Source organism: Eleutherodactylus coqui, chromosome 1 (assembly GCF_035609145.1).
Source record: "Eleutherodactylus coqui strain aEleCoq1 chromosome 1, aEleCoq1.hap1, whole genome shotgun sequence".
NCBI classification, from domain to species: domain Eukaryota; kingdom Metazoa; phylum Chordata; class Amphibia; order Anura; family Eleutherodactylidae; genus Eleutherodactylus; species Eleutherodactylus coqui.
The window spans coordinates 406,887,049-406,904,514 of NC_089837.1; the positions used below are offsets into that span (position 1 = coordinate 406,887,049).

Here is a 17,466-nt window from a genome sequence, read left to right on the forward strand (position 1 = left end):
GATTTGGGAAACCTTGAACAACTTGTAAAAATAGAGATTATCCATAAAATCCCAACAAAATCTGAGAGATCTGTAACTTGTATCACTTGATGCAAGAAACTGTAAATACCTAAGGCCGGCATCACATGGGCATATGTGTATTTGCGCACACGCATGAACGCAATGTTTTTGCAGAATGCTTTTTTTGCATGCGCATTGGCATATTTTACTGCACTTTTTCCACACTCAATGCATATACATTTGGGCATGCCAAATAAATCTGCATGACTTGAAATTTTTCCTGCACATTCACACAGTGATTCACTGTTTTGTGTGCATTTTCACATCCCCATTGACTTCTATGGGGACTTTTGGTGTGCAAATGCGCAGAAAAAAAGAGCAAATGCAGGTTATTTTTTTGCATGCCCGAAATGCACATGAAAAAATGTGCATGTAAATGAACTGATTGAAATAAATAAATTCTATTTTCTGTGTATTGCATAAGCAAATATGCCCATGTAACGCCAGCCTTAAGGGACTGCTCACGTGGGATGGAATAGGCCACACGACACACCGCAGGCCGCATGAAATTCTGCACTGAAATCCACAGGCTACATGCGGATTTTGATGTGGAATTGAAAATGGCTCATAACCTGCCCGCAATTCCGCATCAAAACATGGGGTTGGATCTGCGGATTTTGGTGCGGAATTCCGCAGCTGCAGATTTGGCTGCAACCTGCGACATCCTGTACGAAAGATCCCTATCAAGACCAACATTCATGACACTAGTATTGATATATATATATAAATGTCTTCAATCACAATCTACTGCTTAGGCCTAAATACAAGGTTAATTCTTGTGCGTAGAAAATATGTTGCATATAAAAAGAAAATTATGAATCTATTGTAAAGATTGGTATAATCAATTTCAATTTTAATAGAATTATTTAATTTCTTAAAATATAATTTTACATTGAATTCCCAAAAGTTTGTAGATTAAATAAAGTACATATCACTGAACAAAATATTTGAATGTAAATAAAATAACATCCTCCATACATTACAAAGCTGCCTTATATTATCCTATCTCTTCTGTCTCATGTATCAACAAAATATCATCAGCAAGTGTTTGGTATAGACATATGATTGATGTGTAATCTTTGCTATTCCAGTAAAATACAGACATTTTTCCTTATAATGGTTAAACAGATTGACATCATATATTTATTAACATATTACTATGTTGATCTTTATTTACTTATATTTTAGTTCATGTGGCTATGTCCCTATATTGTAAGCAGAAATACCATATAATGTTAAAATCTTTCACTCGCCAGAATATGCATTATCTTAATTATCCCCTTCTGACTAAAGTATACACTGTACAAATGTTGATCAAAATCATAATAATCGTGCATAAAAAAATATATTTTTCATTTAAGATTTATTTTTGTATAGATTGAATCTGGAATAATATTATAAAGAATCATGAAAAGTTGTAGACGAAGAAAAAGAAAATGATGGGGGAGGGGAAGTTAGTCTTTTGAATTTATTACATTACAGTTGATGATAGAAAAATAAAATAATAAGTGAATGACTGGAATATCTAAAGTACATGATAATATGTGAAAAAATGCAACATGCATTATAAAAAAAAAAAAAATGCAAGATATATCATTGCCGTGTTTCCTTATCTTCAAGGAAAAGTATATAAAATTATATATGGTGCTTTAGGGGGCACTGTGTTAAAAGGTAAGATAAATATAATCTCTATAATGAATAAATTATGCAGTGGGTTCATCTAATACTCATCACAATATAGTTCATAAAAATATTTTTCATTTTTGAGGGCAGTTATTTGAAAAGTTGCATATCCCTGTTTATACAGTATAATTAATTGAAAGTGAGGAATATAAAGTACAGTATGCCAACAAATAGATCTTCATGGAAGAATCCACAAAAGTGTGTTCAATACGTAGATCATTGCATATGAGAAATAAGTCTCAGGATGCAAAATATAAAATTTTCTAGGAAGAGGCTACAAACTATTTTTGATACTAGAAAGAGCTCTATACATAAATACTAGAGAAATCAATTTCCTATGGTCAAAGGAAGGAAAATCCTGATTTGAATCTATCAGTGCCATTTTAATCTAATGCTAGAGGTACATGTATGTTAATATGTGTGTACAGGTATAAATGTATGCCTGTGTGTATTTGTGTCTGTCTGTATGTATGTGTTTGTATGATGATGCCACTACTTACCCTGTTGTAAATATTAAATGAGAAAATAAAAAACATGAACTTGTATAAAAATAAAATAGTCATAGGATTAAAGTATCAACACAAATGAAAATGTTACCTGCTCTAAAAAGGAGAACATTTGTAATACTTCATTACTTGTCAAATTGGGCATTAAGGATTAAGAATTAAGTTATGATTTGAATGCTTCATTTGTACTCTACTGGCTGCTATGTTTAATACTGGAATATGTGCCCAATAACAAAAACCTAATGGATAGACATAGTTAGACTCTGAAATGTATCCGGAATGGTTACTGTTGCTCATACAAGATTATCACTTGTTGGATACATGTATCACAGCACTATACTTCTTGAAACAGAAAATAAAAACAAAAGTAGTAACAAAATCTGTCTTTTCCCTAGCTTGCACATTCCAGCATGTCAAACCTACCTAGTAACAGGACACATACTGTATCAATCTATACAGTGCAGTTGAAAATTGGCTACAACAGTAGTCAAGAAATTACATTTGGTTCACTAATGCAATAAAATCATTTTTACCTAACACCAGATATTTTCCTATATTCTTCATTATTCAGTTCTGTTAAAGTGCTGAATGATAGTTGTAGAATCATTATGCCTCCCGAGGAACAATTGCAATAGCATCATTGACTGGCATGCTTAGTCTAAGTCATCTTTACAATTTGGTCATTTTTTCTGTCTAATTTCCTATCACCATCATTGATATGACAACTTCCTCTTGTAGTGCAACACATCTGATCAAATAAATGACTGGAATAGTGAAAAGAAGAAAAAAGAAACAGAGAGATGCTAATGTGCATATAAAAATAGGTGCTACATTAAAATATTTGATATTTCAACAATAAGTTATTTTACTACCCAAGTTATGGATTTGATGTCTTTGCACTTTAGAATTTGTTTACACCATCTATGGTGATGCATAAAGATCATAGCTTACATAATTTAGCTTGAAAAGTCCAGAAAGCATACAAATACATCCTGTAAAAATGGACCTTTATATTAAACTTAGGGGAAGGGGGTGCTAAAACACCATAAAAGTTATTTAGACCCACCCTTGTCTGAAGGGTTATAGCATATGTATGGTAAATTCATCATATATACCTCCTAGCACCAGGAGTGATTCCAACTCGTTAATTCTCAGGCTGCAGAAATAGACCACAGAGGAGAGGACCTCTTGCAATCAGTAATTGTTGTGCCCCGTTTATACAATTGATGTTGTCCTACAAAAAAGGAGAAGAAAATTGCACACCCTTTCAGTATAATTGCTGCAGCTGAAAATCTTGTGCCAAGGCACTTCATCCGAAGGTTGAAGCAACAAAATCATCATTTAGTCCTTTGTTTCAGAGATAAAACTGTGGTTGTAGGAGTCTAGAACTGGCTGAATGTTGTCTGTTTTTCCAGCACTTCGAGGTAGTCCGGCTCAACATTGAGTTTTGCTTTTAATTCCAGATATTCATTTCTGTTAGGTTCCACATAGACAGTACTGGGTGTGCTGTATAGCACTGCTTCTCTTAACCTGTCCGGATGCAAGTATTGACGCTTCGCTTCATATTTGGGCGTATAGGTGAAAGCAGGGGGATTGCTATATTTATACTCGATGTTATTCCCAGGTGAAGGTCCCTTATCAGGTTCTAAGATTCCTCTATATACACGATCTGTATCTTGCACAGGAGAAAGCTCCACCCTGGGCTCAATAGTGCTGACACTGTAGCTAGGATTCCTCAGATTAGTCTCCCTTTCCTCTTCTAGATGATTCCTGTAGGTGACTTTGAGTTCGTGGAGATCTTTGTAATCATCCACAGAGTTTCCCTCCCTAGATCTATAGATAGGGTTTTTGCACATGTGACCCAAGGGGTGGGGGATGTACTCATATACATGGCCGGCTGGGGTCTTCACTTTTGGCAGAGGTCTGTTGCTGTACACACTGTACTGCATGTTGAATGAGCTCACGTCTGAGTTATTTGTGCTAGCTGGCTCGTTCTGATTCTTTTTCCTTCGTTTCATCACAAGGACGAATAGCCCTGCAGCCACAAACACAGACATAATGAAAACCAAGAGCAGGCTCAGTATGAGCACAGACAAGGGCACTGAGCTCGACACGTTGTTGAATTTAATGGGATAGATTAAGGTGGTGGTGCTCTCTGGAGGCTGCTCCTCTGAAGGTGTAGATGTAGGAACTATAATGTCAGAGTAATCTGGACAAAGGAGATCAGACTTGATCAGTCTCATTTCCTTCATTGCAAATTTCTTGGGGGTTTTACAGATAACATCATCCACCAGAACCCCAATGCTGAGTTGTTCCAACCAGAGCTTCATGCCCACCACATCACAAGTACAATCCCAGGGGTTCTCATGAAGGTCTATCTGCACTAAGGATTTAAGCTGGTCTAAGACTCCGCTAACTGTCAAGTGTGAAAAATTATTACTTCTCAGGTTTAGCCTTGAGAGATTCAATCCAGAGAAAATGTTGCTAGGTAAGTATTTCAGGAGATTGTTGTTGAGGAATAAAAGGTGGAGATTGGGAACAGAATCAAATGTTCCAGGTTCGATGACCTTAATAGCATTATATTGAAGGAAGAGATATTGAAGGCTTTGAAGGCCATACAACAAGTCTGGGTTCAACTTTTCAATAGAATTACCATTTAGGTACAGTCTACGTAAATTAGTCAAATCCTCAAAGGCTCTTTCTTGGATCACTGATATCCGATTGTTCCCAAGATGTAGAAGGTCCAATCCAGTAGAGTCAATAAAATCAGACCTACGAACCAAAGTAATGTAATTGCCTGTCAAATACATCTTTTTGGGGTTGTAAGGTTTAGGGTGTAACTCGGAGATACTCTGTATCTTTCTCTCCTGACAGTTGACATTAAGTCCCAGATTGGAGATCTGTAAGTTACATGTACAGTTTGTAGGACACTCCAAAGGCACTGGGGATTTGGTCTGATAAGAAATGTATCCATTTTCTTTGGGAGGGTGGTGTGATGTGGCTCGTACTCTTGATCTGCCCGGTTGCCGTGTGCTTTTAGGTTTTGTTGGGTTTTTGTAAACAGAGGAAGAGATGGTGGCACCAGAATTAACTGAGGCTGGGGTGGTATGAAAGTACTCATTTGTACTCCGAGGAATTTGTGGTCGCATTTCATAGGAATGGATCAGTTTCCTGGGGCATAATTCCTGCTTAGAAATCTCATCCAGATCTCTCCCATATAATCTAAAAGGGGTCTCACATACCACGTCACCTACTAGAGCAGAGTAAGAAATGCTATAGAGCCAATCCTTCAGGGCAATTAACTCACAAGAGCAATTCCACGGATTCTCCTCTAGTTGCAACTCCACAACTTTATCCATATGTTCCAACAGACCTACAAAAGGAAGTACTTTTAGTCTATTTCCTCTTAGGTCTAAGTGTGTTAAAGGGACAAAACGAAAAAGATTGGTAGGCAAAGTGGACAAAAGGTTGTCATTCAATATTAAGACTTGCAGAGTCTGTAGCCTACTAAAAGTATTAGGCTCAATGGAGATTATATAATTATAATCAACTTGCAAATACTCCAGGCTTTCTAGGCCAAGGAAGGTATCATTCTTTAGAAGTTCCAACTTGTTGTTATTCAGATGCAGCCTCTTTAGACCCTGAAGTCCGTTAAATGACCCAGTTTCAATATCCTGAATGTCGTTATTACCAAGATGTAATATAGAAGCCCCAGTGTAGTTGACAAATTCATTTAAGTATAGACGATTTAAGAGATTTCCAAACAGGAAAAGATGATAGACTGAGAAACGTGGAGGGGTGATCTCAGAAAGGCTAATGATCCCTCTGTTCTCACAGTTCACCGATAATATGCCATCTCGTTCCTCACAAGGACAATTGTCACACACCTCTCCATAGGATTCTATTGTTTCTGCCCAAGAGAGAACCAGGGATGTTACAGCAAATGCGATCGTCTGTAGGATCCACATCTGCATTTTCTTGTTTAAGTCCTGGTCAAACGTGACTGCGGAGCAGCAATAGTACATTTTACCTCCTGTGGGACAAAATACGAGACATTTTAAGTAGGGCATCAGACATACAGTATACATGTACGACATTGCATTGATAGATGCTGTAGGTGTTGCTCTATCCCACAATAGCATATGTGCTAGCATTATGCTGATTTCCAGACAGATCAAGTGCATGTCTATGAAATTAATAGCATGACCAGACAGGTTTGCACTGCTAAAGGTTCCTAATCATCTATAAGTATGCATAAAATGGCTGTCACCTCAGCTTCCGGAGATCTTTTCCCACTTTACCTATCTTTCTAGTCGTTTCAGCACCGCACCATTGAACAGCACACTGTACGATCTCCATATTAATGTACAGGCTTCCATTTAATCACTAGAACTTGTATATGGTATAGTTCTACCGCAATGCGTTACAGTCTTTTATAAGCAAAGCTTCAGATTGTCTACAGATGATTTCATCACATCATCATCATCATTGATAACACGTATAGAATAATAGAAGAGAACGTCATGGTCTCTGTTGCTTTGACGATGCCAAAAGAATCCATAAGCAAAATGGCATTTATATCAGGAGCTGTGCAAATACTCCCCTCTACCATGTCTCCTCTGCTTCCAAATCCCGCAAGGAGGAGACATCATAATCCATCAATGTTGCAGAAGGGTTAATCATTGTACATACATGCCCATGTCTCCAGTAGTCAAATATCATTCACTTTGGGCATGCTGTAAAACTAGCTTAATGAGGAGAACTGAATAGATCATTCCTATTTTTGCCATTGTCAATACACTGCTCATTACAGCCAGGATTGGTTACTAATGGTACTCCTAGGAGATGAGGAACATGCAGGAAACTACCCAATAATAGCAATAGCATGTGCTGTGTATATAGAGTCGTGATAACTAGTTTCTCTTCACGACATGGAGCTGTGATCAGCATGGCTGTGCTTGCATGAGCACTGAGCAGTATCCATGGACTGGAGTCCTTCTGCACAAAACACTGATATGCTTGCATTGCCCTCACCCTACAACTACTTGCATCTCAACACCCACAACCGTCAGAGCATCTTGCAATAAAAAGCAGTGAAGATTCAGTACCGACAGATCAGGGGGACAACAAAAACACGCCTGGCTGGGTCTGCTGCTCATACCTTTCCGGTTGCTGTCCAAATCTATTCATCCACAAATCCGTTGGTGATGCCCAATCCTGGCTATATGTGCCCAGTGCTAAAAGTTTAATTGAATTACAATTGCTTACCAGAAATGCCAAGAGGGGATCCAAGCTCCTCTAGCTAGACCACAGTTAACCATCCACTTGCCATCATTGCTATTATTAACTCTTGCACTGGATTCCTAGTTTTCTGCACTGCTACCGAGCCAGCCAGCCTGTGTGATCAGATCCAGCACTATGTAGCCCAGAACATACCAATGAGCAGAGGAGAAGGAGAAGGAGACACCAACAACAGCAACATCACCCCCATCATTTAACCTGCATCCAGCCTCTTAATAAGCCTAAATCATAATACTTACTCAGACTTGAGTCTCCAGGGCCCAACCATCGCGGAGAGCCATGAAAAATGCATCTGCTGCTGTGTGATCAGGGTGGCAGGAGAAGAGGCGGCTCTTGGCTGCAGTGTGACCAGTAGCCCTCCTCACACACAGCCCGCACTGCATCCATCCTCCGGCTCTACCAGTCCCATTGTGATTCTTATTAAAGCCGATGGGATTGCAGGGAGGTAGAGACAAAAGAGATAGGGAGAGATGGAGAGAGGAGAGCGGGAGAAAGGAAAGGGGGATGGGGGCAGCGAGGGAGGAGTCTGACACTAGGTAGGGTGGATGGGGGAGAACGCGGAGCAGACTCAGCCTTTCTAGTTATCAAGTTGACAACATCCTAGCATGCATTACATGTCAATCTAGTGCCCAACTCCAGCTATTTACATAACATGTATCTACCTATACGATGAGCCGTGCAGCTGCAGCTGGAGTGATACATTGTATCATCGCTCCTGGAACTTGCAATGCCTGATCGAGCGTGTGACCCTTCGCAGTCATGCAGCGCACGGTGATACATTAGTAGCAATCTGCCTAGCAAAAATGCATTGTGTCTATCCATCATGCAACCACCTGTAATACTGCTCTATGTACGAGGACCCCACCTCCCCCTAATAAACAGATGCCGACTGCTCTTTTCTCATCGCTGTCTATGGGAAATAAGCAGCAGCTTTCTGGGGCTTTGCAGGCAGGCAGTCTGCTCCTACTCATCCCCAGGAGCTGATACACATGTTTTATTGTGCAGCGATGTCATCCTATTCCACAGACTGAAAGAAAAAGCCAAAATTGTGGGTGAGAGTGAAGAGTCAACACCGACAGATGGCGATACAAGGCGACAGTATTGTTGTTTCTTCTTCCCAAGGAATGTAAAAATGAGAGATGAAGCCATATCTAGCACAAGCATATGAGGATGGAGGCAGAGAAGCAATGCATCTGTACAGTAGACAACTACAGGAGGCTTTTCACAGCTTCCATCTTGCCTGCAACAACAGGAGCTCATGTAGCTTTCCAACTTATATATATATATATATATATATATATATATATATATATATATATATATATATATATATATATATATATATATATATATATATATACTGATATATATATATATATATATATATATATATATATATATATATATATATATATATATATATACCAGCATTAGACACAGGATACTGCTCACTGCTAATTGCAGTCATTATATGTATTGTCTGACCAGCCAGAGTCACTCTAGGGATAATCTGTATAGTAACAAAGCAAATCCAGTTTTACTATCTTGTAAAATGCTTGTGCCAGATGTGGATTCTAGTGTGCTACTGTCATAATGTTAAGTGAGGAAGACAGATCCAACTGCTCTAAGCCGGCAAGGACATGCTGTCTACTGACAGTAGCAAATGGATTTGGCTCAAAACAATGCATGGAGAACATTTCTGCATTAGATTAATTAATTTTATGTGAGTGTGACTTAGTTACAATGACATAAATTTCATATGGAGATTTATTTATTATTTCAGGTCTGGGTGATTTGCTTTTTGCTAATTTGATATTTAGCATTCCTTCTAGATCTTAGCAATACATTTCATGTCATTGTGTTTATTTTAAGTACTGGACAGTTTACCTGATTTAACCCATTACAAAGAAAAGAAAAGATGGGCCTGAATGAATGCTCTAACTATACTTTAACTATAGGAATGTGTCCATGAAGTGAATTAGATACAGTGTGGAAGGGTGTTGCAGTGCTATTTGTTCAGATACTTGGTCCACTAGGTGTCTCTAAGAGCACTTTTGTAATGGCTCATTATAGTTGTGGAAGCCAAGGATGAAAGACAAGCGTAAAGTGTTGAAGCCTGGGTAACTGAATTAACAGCTAGTAGAGTGGAACAGATGGAAAAAAAAGAAGAAAAGAAAATTAAATAGTCCTCAGAGTCCTCATTGACTCTGCTTTCAGTGTGTGACAATTGCAATGTATGTTCTTTCACTGGTATCCTGAATTAAAGGCTATGTACTATACACTTTTGTAGCAATGTTTTATTGCTTGAATGCATCTACAATCAAGAAAGAAGGGACAGTGCAAATAGCCTTCATTAAAAATTTACTACCATTTTGTTTCCACTGCTGCTTTACAGACTTATGCAGATTTATGCATATCTTTCCATTTGTCCACCTACTTAGTCCTAACATACAGTACATTTTGTATATTAGAAGGAAGTAGGGGCTGGTAGACTAGAGTGTGACTGCAAGATCAGATTACAAACTGTTTGCTGACTGTTAATATGGAGACAGATAATTTATCTACTTGTATCTTTCCACATATTTAATGTACCGTATATGTGAGCATCTACTGTGTTTAAAATATGTCAGTAATAGTTAAATATACATGCTACATATACAAAAAGTATTCAACCCATTCTAACTTTTCATGCCTTGATGTGTAACGTTAATGCCCTCAACATCAAGCCATTTATGATCATAAGGACCAACAATTTATTTTTCTTTTGTTCTACTCTCTCATCAGTTTTGCAGTCATAATCTTTTACATTTTAGGAGAAAATATTTAGTACAGTACGAGGCCTTGTTTTTAATGGTATTAGCTTTACTTTTTAGCAGCATTTTTGTATGTGCAAGTGTCTATACCCTGTTTCCCTGAAAATAAGACTTACCCTGAAAATAAGACACAGCATGACTTTACAGAATTTTTGAGGATGCAAAATGATTTTTCAGGCTTTTTGAGGATGCTTGAAATATAAGCCCTACTCCAAAATTAAGCCCTGATAACAGTTAATTAAAAAAGTCAATTTAAATAGTGTCCAGGCTATACATGTAAAAAAGTTAAACCTTTTTGAACAAAAATTAATATAAGACACTGTCTTATTTTTGGGGAAACACGGTGTATATATATATATATATATATATATACACACACTTGACAAAAGCATTAAAGTATTTTTTTCATACTTTAAACTTTATTTGTATACCATGTATCTTAAATAATGGAATAGATTTATAGAACAGATTTTCTCTGATTTCAGTCATTAGAGTATAACTGTGGTTTGGTATTACAGCCAAGGTCCTGCTCCTCATTGTGTGGGCACGATGGTATTGCACACACAATCAGAACTCAATGATTAGAGCTCTACAATTTTACAGCACAAGACCTCTGAGTACTCCAGCCTATGCCATACTATTATGATATAGGTCCTTAAGGTGTTACCTAACAGTTGATTGAGGCCACTTTCACACGAGTGTATTTTGAATGTCCGAACCTGACCACAGCTCTCTACTGACGTGAACTCAGAATATCCTAGCTCAAAGCATGCTCTGAGTTTAGGTCAGTAGACCTACTCTAAAGTTGAAATACTGATCCATATTGCAGGTGCATAAATGTTCCGAGTATAACCTTGTGTAAAACTGACAGTAATTAATTTTTTTTAAACACTGATCAAAAGCAAAATACTCTTTAGGCCACCCCCACAGAAGCGTATGCATATTTGCACTCGCATGAGCATAGCATTTTTGTGGAATGAATAATGTTTTCTCGCGCTCACATTGGCGTATTTTACTGTACTTTTTGCTCCCGCAAGACATGTTCATTTGTGCCCAGCAAATAAAGATGCGCTGATTGAAATGGCTAATTAGTCTAATTCCAGATGTGTTCTTTTTCCAGAGGAATTACACAGCATATCACGCATCGCCTAGTGTATTTTGCGCACATTTTTCCGCAGCTAATTTTTCTACACTGCAATAATACTTTCCAAAGTATTTTTTTACATGTGTTGCAGATTTTGGAAGCAGAACTTCCTCATAGACTTCAATGCTATATGAAAGTCCATACCAAAGAATGCCAGACAGTTGTGCAGCAAATATGCCATGCTTGCATTTTTTGCTACAGAATTATTGTTTTGTGCTGTAGTTTTATGCCACATCTGAATCCACTCTAAATTTCATTGTTTTATTGTAAGGTTGCCTTCTCACATGGCAACAGAATATCCACAGCAATTCTGCAAGAATTCGACGGTCGCCAAATCCATACCTAATTGGTGCAGACTTGGCTGGGAATTGACTTGTGGAACAATTATAGATATTAACCCTTGTATTGCAAGGGTTAAATTCTGCAGCATTAATAAACATGCTGCAGAATTCGAATTTTAATAATTCAACTTCAACCAGGGAATAAAACAGTCCATAAACTATATTGTAGTCTAAGGCCCCTTTTACACGGGCAACCAAATTGTGCGATTTTCTTGTGATACGACAGTGCTACAAATCACATGTGTGTGAAGTCCACGCTTTCCAATGGGTTCCTTCATATTAACAATGTGTTGTAGTCTGCTACATTGAGAGAAAAAAAAATCAATGCATGCTCAATACTGCCGCAATTTACTATGTTTTGTTTCCCATCTTTCCCTATGGAACCTTGCTTTATGTTGCATCGCATCACACGAAAATGCGGTTTTTGTGTGGTGCAATGCAAGTTTTACATTAGGAAGTCCTACTGTTTGAGCGCTAAAATAAGCACTATCTGCGCTTAAAAAAAAAACAAAAAACTCAATCCATCACCAATCAGGCACTGTCTGCTCTGGTGCACTTCTTCTCCACAGCTCCGACACACTTGCTTGTAGTTTTCAGCCAATGCTTCTTGGATGTGGGGTTTTTGAACCTATGACCAGGAAGCATTGGCTGAGAACTGCAGGCAAGTGTGCGGGAGCTGCGAAGAAGAAGTGTGCCAGAGCAGACAGCACCTGATAGGTGATTGATTGTGTTGTTTTGTTTTGAAAGGCAGATAGGGTTAATTTTCAGGGTAGGGCTTATATTTCAAGCCCCCCCCCCCCCTGAAAATCCTGGCAAAAAAGCACTACAAAGTCACACAACTTTGCGCAAGGAAACACAGAGATATTGCACAGAACACAGATGCGATATTGCTGCAATTTTCTCACGTCGATATTGCTGTTACCCTGTGAAAGAGGCCTCAAGCTGTCTCAAGATGACTGCCCTAAACAATTGAATGATCAAAAAAAGAGAATTGTATGGGAGGTTATAAAGACACCTACTGTATGATGACTCAAAATAAGGGCTTATTCAGATGAACATATTTATGCTGGTTTTCCACCATGTAAAAAAAAATAAATCCCCCATAAAGCGCGTCCATACAAAGCATTGAATTCCAATGGGTTCATTCAGACGTAAAATAATTGTGTCAGGAAAAATAGCACCTACGCGACTGTTTTCGATGACTGGTTTTATATGCCGTGTGAAAAGATAGGTCTTGCCCTATCTTTTGAAGTGATATGCAGCAAGCTTGCATAGAGTTCTAAGGCAGCAGGAAAAAATGGACGGGAGGGAGTTAACCTGCATACAACACTGGAAAAAGAAGACCGCTGCCCCTATTTAAGCATTATTGGTCATTCCGAGCATTTTCTGTGGATCAGATCTAAGTATTTAATTTTCAGGCAACAGCACCCCATGTAAATGGCATGTAATACTCGAATAAAGATCAGGACTCGATCTTTATTTAGTCAAATCTTCATTCATGCGATTATACGGTGTGTACGAGCAAACGTAAAAATGCATATGGTCATGTGAAGGAGGCCTAAGTGACATATTACTTTGGCTGATTTGGAAGAGATTGTGTACATTGCTACTAGTGAATGACTTCACTTCTTCACTAGTTGCAGATTTAGAAGAATAGCCAGATGAAAATAACAATGCTCAAGTAAATTCATTCAATCATTGATTCTATTGTTTGAGGAGGCCAAATCAAGCTTTCAGTTGTATAAGGCTGCCTACTCACATGGCAGAAGCGCTGTTGAAAATGCTAGTGAAATTGCTGAAAAATTTTTGCAGTGCTTACAGCAGAAGCCATGGGGAGGGAATTTACTAGCGTAAATCTCCTTTACATGTTGCAGATATTATCTGCAACAAATCTGCAGCATTTTTGAAAAAAAAAAAACTGTGGATTCTAATTCTGTAAAGTGCAAAAGGAAAAAACAAGACCAGCTCACCTAAATACACTTGAATTCCCTGTAAGTGCAGAAAGCACTTCTTGCACAGCTAAACATTTCAATCATAATTTCAATAAAACCAGCTCCAACAAAGGAATAAAACAGTCCATTAACTTTATTGTAGTAACTTGAGCTTTATTAAAAGTCGTCACAAATGGGGTGCAGTTCCTCCAACACATTTCAGGCGCTCAATGCACCCTTAATCATAGCTCAAAGTCATGTTAAAATCACCTCCAAAAATATGCACACATAACCAATACAAAATTAGATGTTCCATCACCTGACAAACAAGACACAAATAAAACCTGTACTACCGGTAGGGAAGTTCCATATACTTTCTAAATGCCTGGTCTGCCAAGATCCACTTACTCACATATTGAAAAAAAAAATGCTTGTGGACTCACTATAGTGCAATGCAATCCTCCAAATCCATGTTCATCGATACAATGCAATGCAAGCACTTGGGTTTCCGTCATAACCCAAAAGTAAAACTGCATCATTGTGATACCTTAAAATTCATGCATGCACCTGTTGTAGATGTTTCCGAGGTGCCCATACATTGTATCTTGAGGGAAGCACAATTGCATGTGGTTACCATGGTGACCTATATACATATGCCATTTATAAAAAGAATTTGACCTATTGCCCGCATATATCGGGTTACAATATACTGAATTGGATATAAAAGCACAATCCTATATATTTTGTGGCAGTGAAAGGGGTGAAGTTGTGGATGGGATGTATGTATCCTGGAAATTACTGGCTTCAGTGATGTAATTCTAGACTGGAGTTTGGGAAGGTCACTCCTAGACTCCAGTCCAGGTTTCGCACTTGGACCAAGAAACCTGGGTGTTTTATAAAAAGGAGGGTGTGGAAGCTTAGCAGTAAAAATGCATGTACACCTTGTCAGAGAAGTCAAGTGAGAGGATGAGCTCAGTCTGATGCTGCTTGGAAAGCTGGGTGGTATTTGCCTCAGGAAAGCTGGGTGAGAACTGCTGTTTAAAAACACATCATTGTTACTAAGGCCTGAAATGAAGGACACTGAATTGAGTTGGAGTTCTTTTGTTGAAGCAAGCTAAACTGTTACTTTGAATGTGTAAATAAAACCTCCGACTATTGGACTGTAAACATCTGCTGGTGTCTGCCTGTTGCCTGTTTCCTACTCTCCCTGGGGAGTCCCGTTTAACGAGCCACAGTTTATTAATATATTTATGGCATTAAATAGCAAAACAATTCCACCAATCATTTGTTATCCATAAACACAAGACAAACATTACAGTGACCTCTACAAACCAGGCACGCATGAAAATCTCTCTAAACTGCCCTCATGCACAATAAAGAATGACAAGACAGATATGATAACTATAAAATTACTAAACTAACATCAACTCATGCTTAAAATTAGGTCTATCTGGGTGAATTGATGTTAAACATCCAAAATACCTCTCTATTAATTAATTTCCTATGCATATCCCCTCCTCCTTGATTTCTTTATGAAGTTTTCAACTGCAAAGGTTTTTAAAGATGAAATATAACAGTTATCTACACCAATAAAATACTTTGAAACATTAGAAACTTTGCATCCTATATAATTATTTGAGATGTCATTCATGTGTTCCAAAAACCTAAGCTTTAATTTGCATGTAGTACTGTCTACATATGCTTTATTGCATAAAACTATATAAACTACCATCTCAGAATTGCAATTAATAAAATTCTCAATTGTCAAATTGTGAGCATGTTCTGAATTTGAAAAGGTTTTGCATGGTAAAACAAAGGAACACATCCTGCATCTCATTTGTCCACATGTAAAAAACATTCAGCTTGGAGCTATGTTCTATGTTTTCATCCATATGATAACAAATTCAGAGATATCATGTCTCCAATAATAGGTGCTTTTCTAGATACAATCCTGTATCCCTATTTTAATACTCTATCCAATCCTTAGTCATCTTAAAGAACAGGCAAATATATGCAAACTATTTGTTTAATTTTTGGAAACTGTTTATTGCGTTTGAGTATCCTACCGCCAATTTTTCTTTTTACTTCTAAAAACTAACTCCTTGATCTTTGTATAACCCGATGCCTGGCCTTCTTAATAAACCAGGATTGATTGCCCCTGTTCATGTAAGTGAGAACCACCATACAAAATCCCACAAAATTAGGGTGCATTCACACGAACGTATATCGGCTCGGTTTTCACGCCGAGCCGATATACGGTGTCCTCGTGTGCAGAGGGGGGAGGATGGAAGAGCCAGGGCCAGGAACTGAGCTCCCGCCCCCTCTCTGCCTCCTCTCCGCCCCTCTGCACTATTTGCAATGAGAGGAGGCGGGACGGGGGCGGGGCTAAGGTATGGGAAATAGCCCCGCCCCTGTCCCGCCTCTCCCCATTACAAATAGTGCAGAGGGGCGGAGAGGAGGCAGAGAGGGGGCGGGAGCTCAGTTCCTGGCCCTGGCTCTTCCATCCTCCCCCCTCTGCACACAAGGACACCGTATATCGGCTCGGCGTGAAAACCGAGCCGATATACGTTCGTGTGAATGCACCCTTACAATCAATGTTACAATTTCAACCTTTTTCAGAGTTAATTCTCCCAATAGGATCACCCAGATGGTGTGCTGAGGTTGATTACTGGCAGCTCTTAAAATGATTTGACTTTTCTATATGTAGAAGTAGTAATAACATCACCCATGTAAATTGAGATCCAAAAAGGTCATTTTGTCTGAATCCACATCATAGAGGAAGTGTAAATTGTATATGTTATTATTGAGATATCTGATGGATTCTGGTATAGCAGGCCACATGTAGAGCAGGTCAACAATATACCTGCCATACTAAAAGACATCCAACACAAATGGATTCTCTGTAGATATAGAATAGATCATCAATATACCTGCAATACTAGGAGACATAAGACACAAATGGATTATCTGTAAAATAAAGGAACTTCTTTTTCCAATGGGGCATTATCGAATTAGCCACTGAAAGTGAATGCCTGGCTGCTATTGAAATGCCCTTTCTTTGGAAAAAAAATAATTAAAAATGGAATAATTTTGAGTTATCAGAAAGTATAAAACCTTCAAAATGTATTCTTGTAAATCTATTGTATATGTACTACATTCCTGCATGTGTTATTGAACCGCCTCCTGAGCAACATTTTGAGGAATGCATGTATAAAGTGAGGTGATGTCACAACTTATCCAAGTGAAGTTCTCAGCTCACACCATGTTATCAATTTTTTTTAAGATGTCCCAACTATGCTGTATGTATGCCAGAACTCGGCGGACAAGACGCTGTAAAAGCGAGTCAAACCATACACTCAGCCTCTCAACGACCAAGGCACAATGGGACACATGGGAGGGAGTGTAATGCCTTTATGTGTTTTAGGCCAAATGTCCACAGGCGGGTTTGATTTGTGGAACCCATGCGGGACATTCATAAATCAAGCCACCCACAGGGAAGCATGGGCGTCCGCAAATTAATTTAAGCATGCAGATTTGTTTCATGGACCTTTTGGTGCGGAAAACAAATCACAGCATGCTCCATTTTTGTGCAGATCCCCCACGGACGGTTTCCATTGAAGTCAATGAAAGGCGTTCGATCCACAGCACATCCACAGCTGACACTGTGGACGTGCCATGGATCCAGCG

At 38.5% G+C, this 17,466-nt stretch overlaps 1 protein-coding gene across 1 annotated transcript; it reads right to left on the bottom strand.

Annotated features, from left to right (window-relative positions):
- Positions 1 to 1,511: 1,511 nt before the first annotated feature.
- On the bottom strand, positions 1,512 to 7,990 carry SLITRK5 (SLIT and NTRK like family member 5). The gene is made up of 2 exons (XM_066580694.1): positions 7,790 to 7,990; positions 1,512 to 6,282 (listed from the first exon to the last, which is right to left on the bottom strand). The coding sequence occupies exon 2, from the start codon at positions 6,272 to 6,274 to the stop codon at positions 3,632 to 3,634; it is 2,643 nt and encodes an 880-aa protein (XP_066436791.1). The 5' UTR covers positions 6,275 to 6,282; positions 7,790 to 7,990; the 3' UTR covers positions 1,512 to 3,631.
- Between the last annotated feature and the right edge of the window lie 9,476 nt (positions 7,991 to 17,466).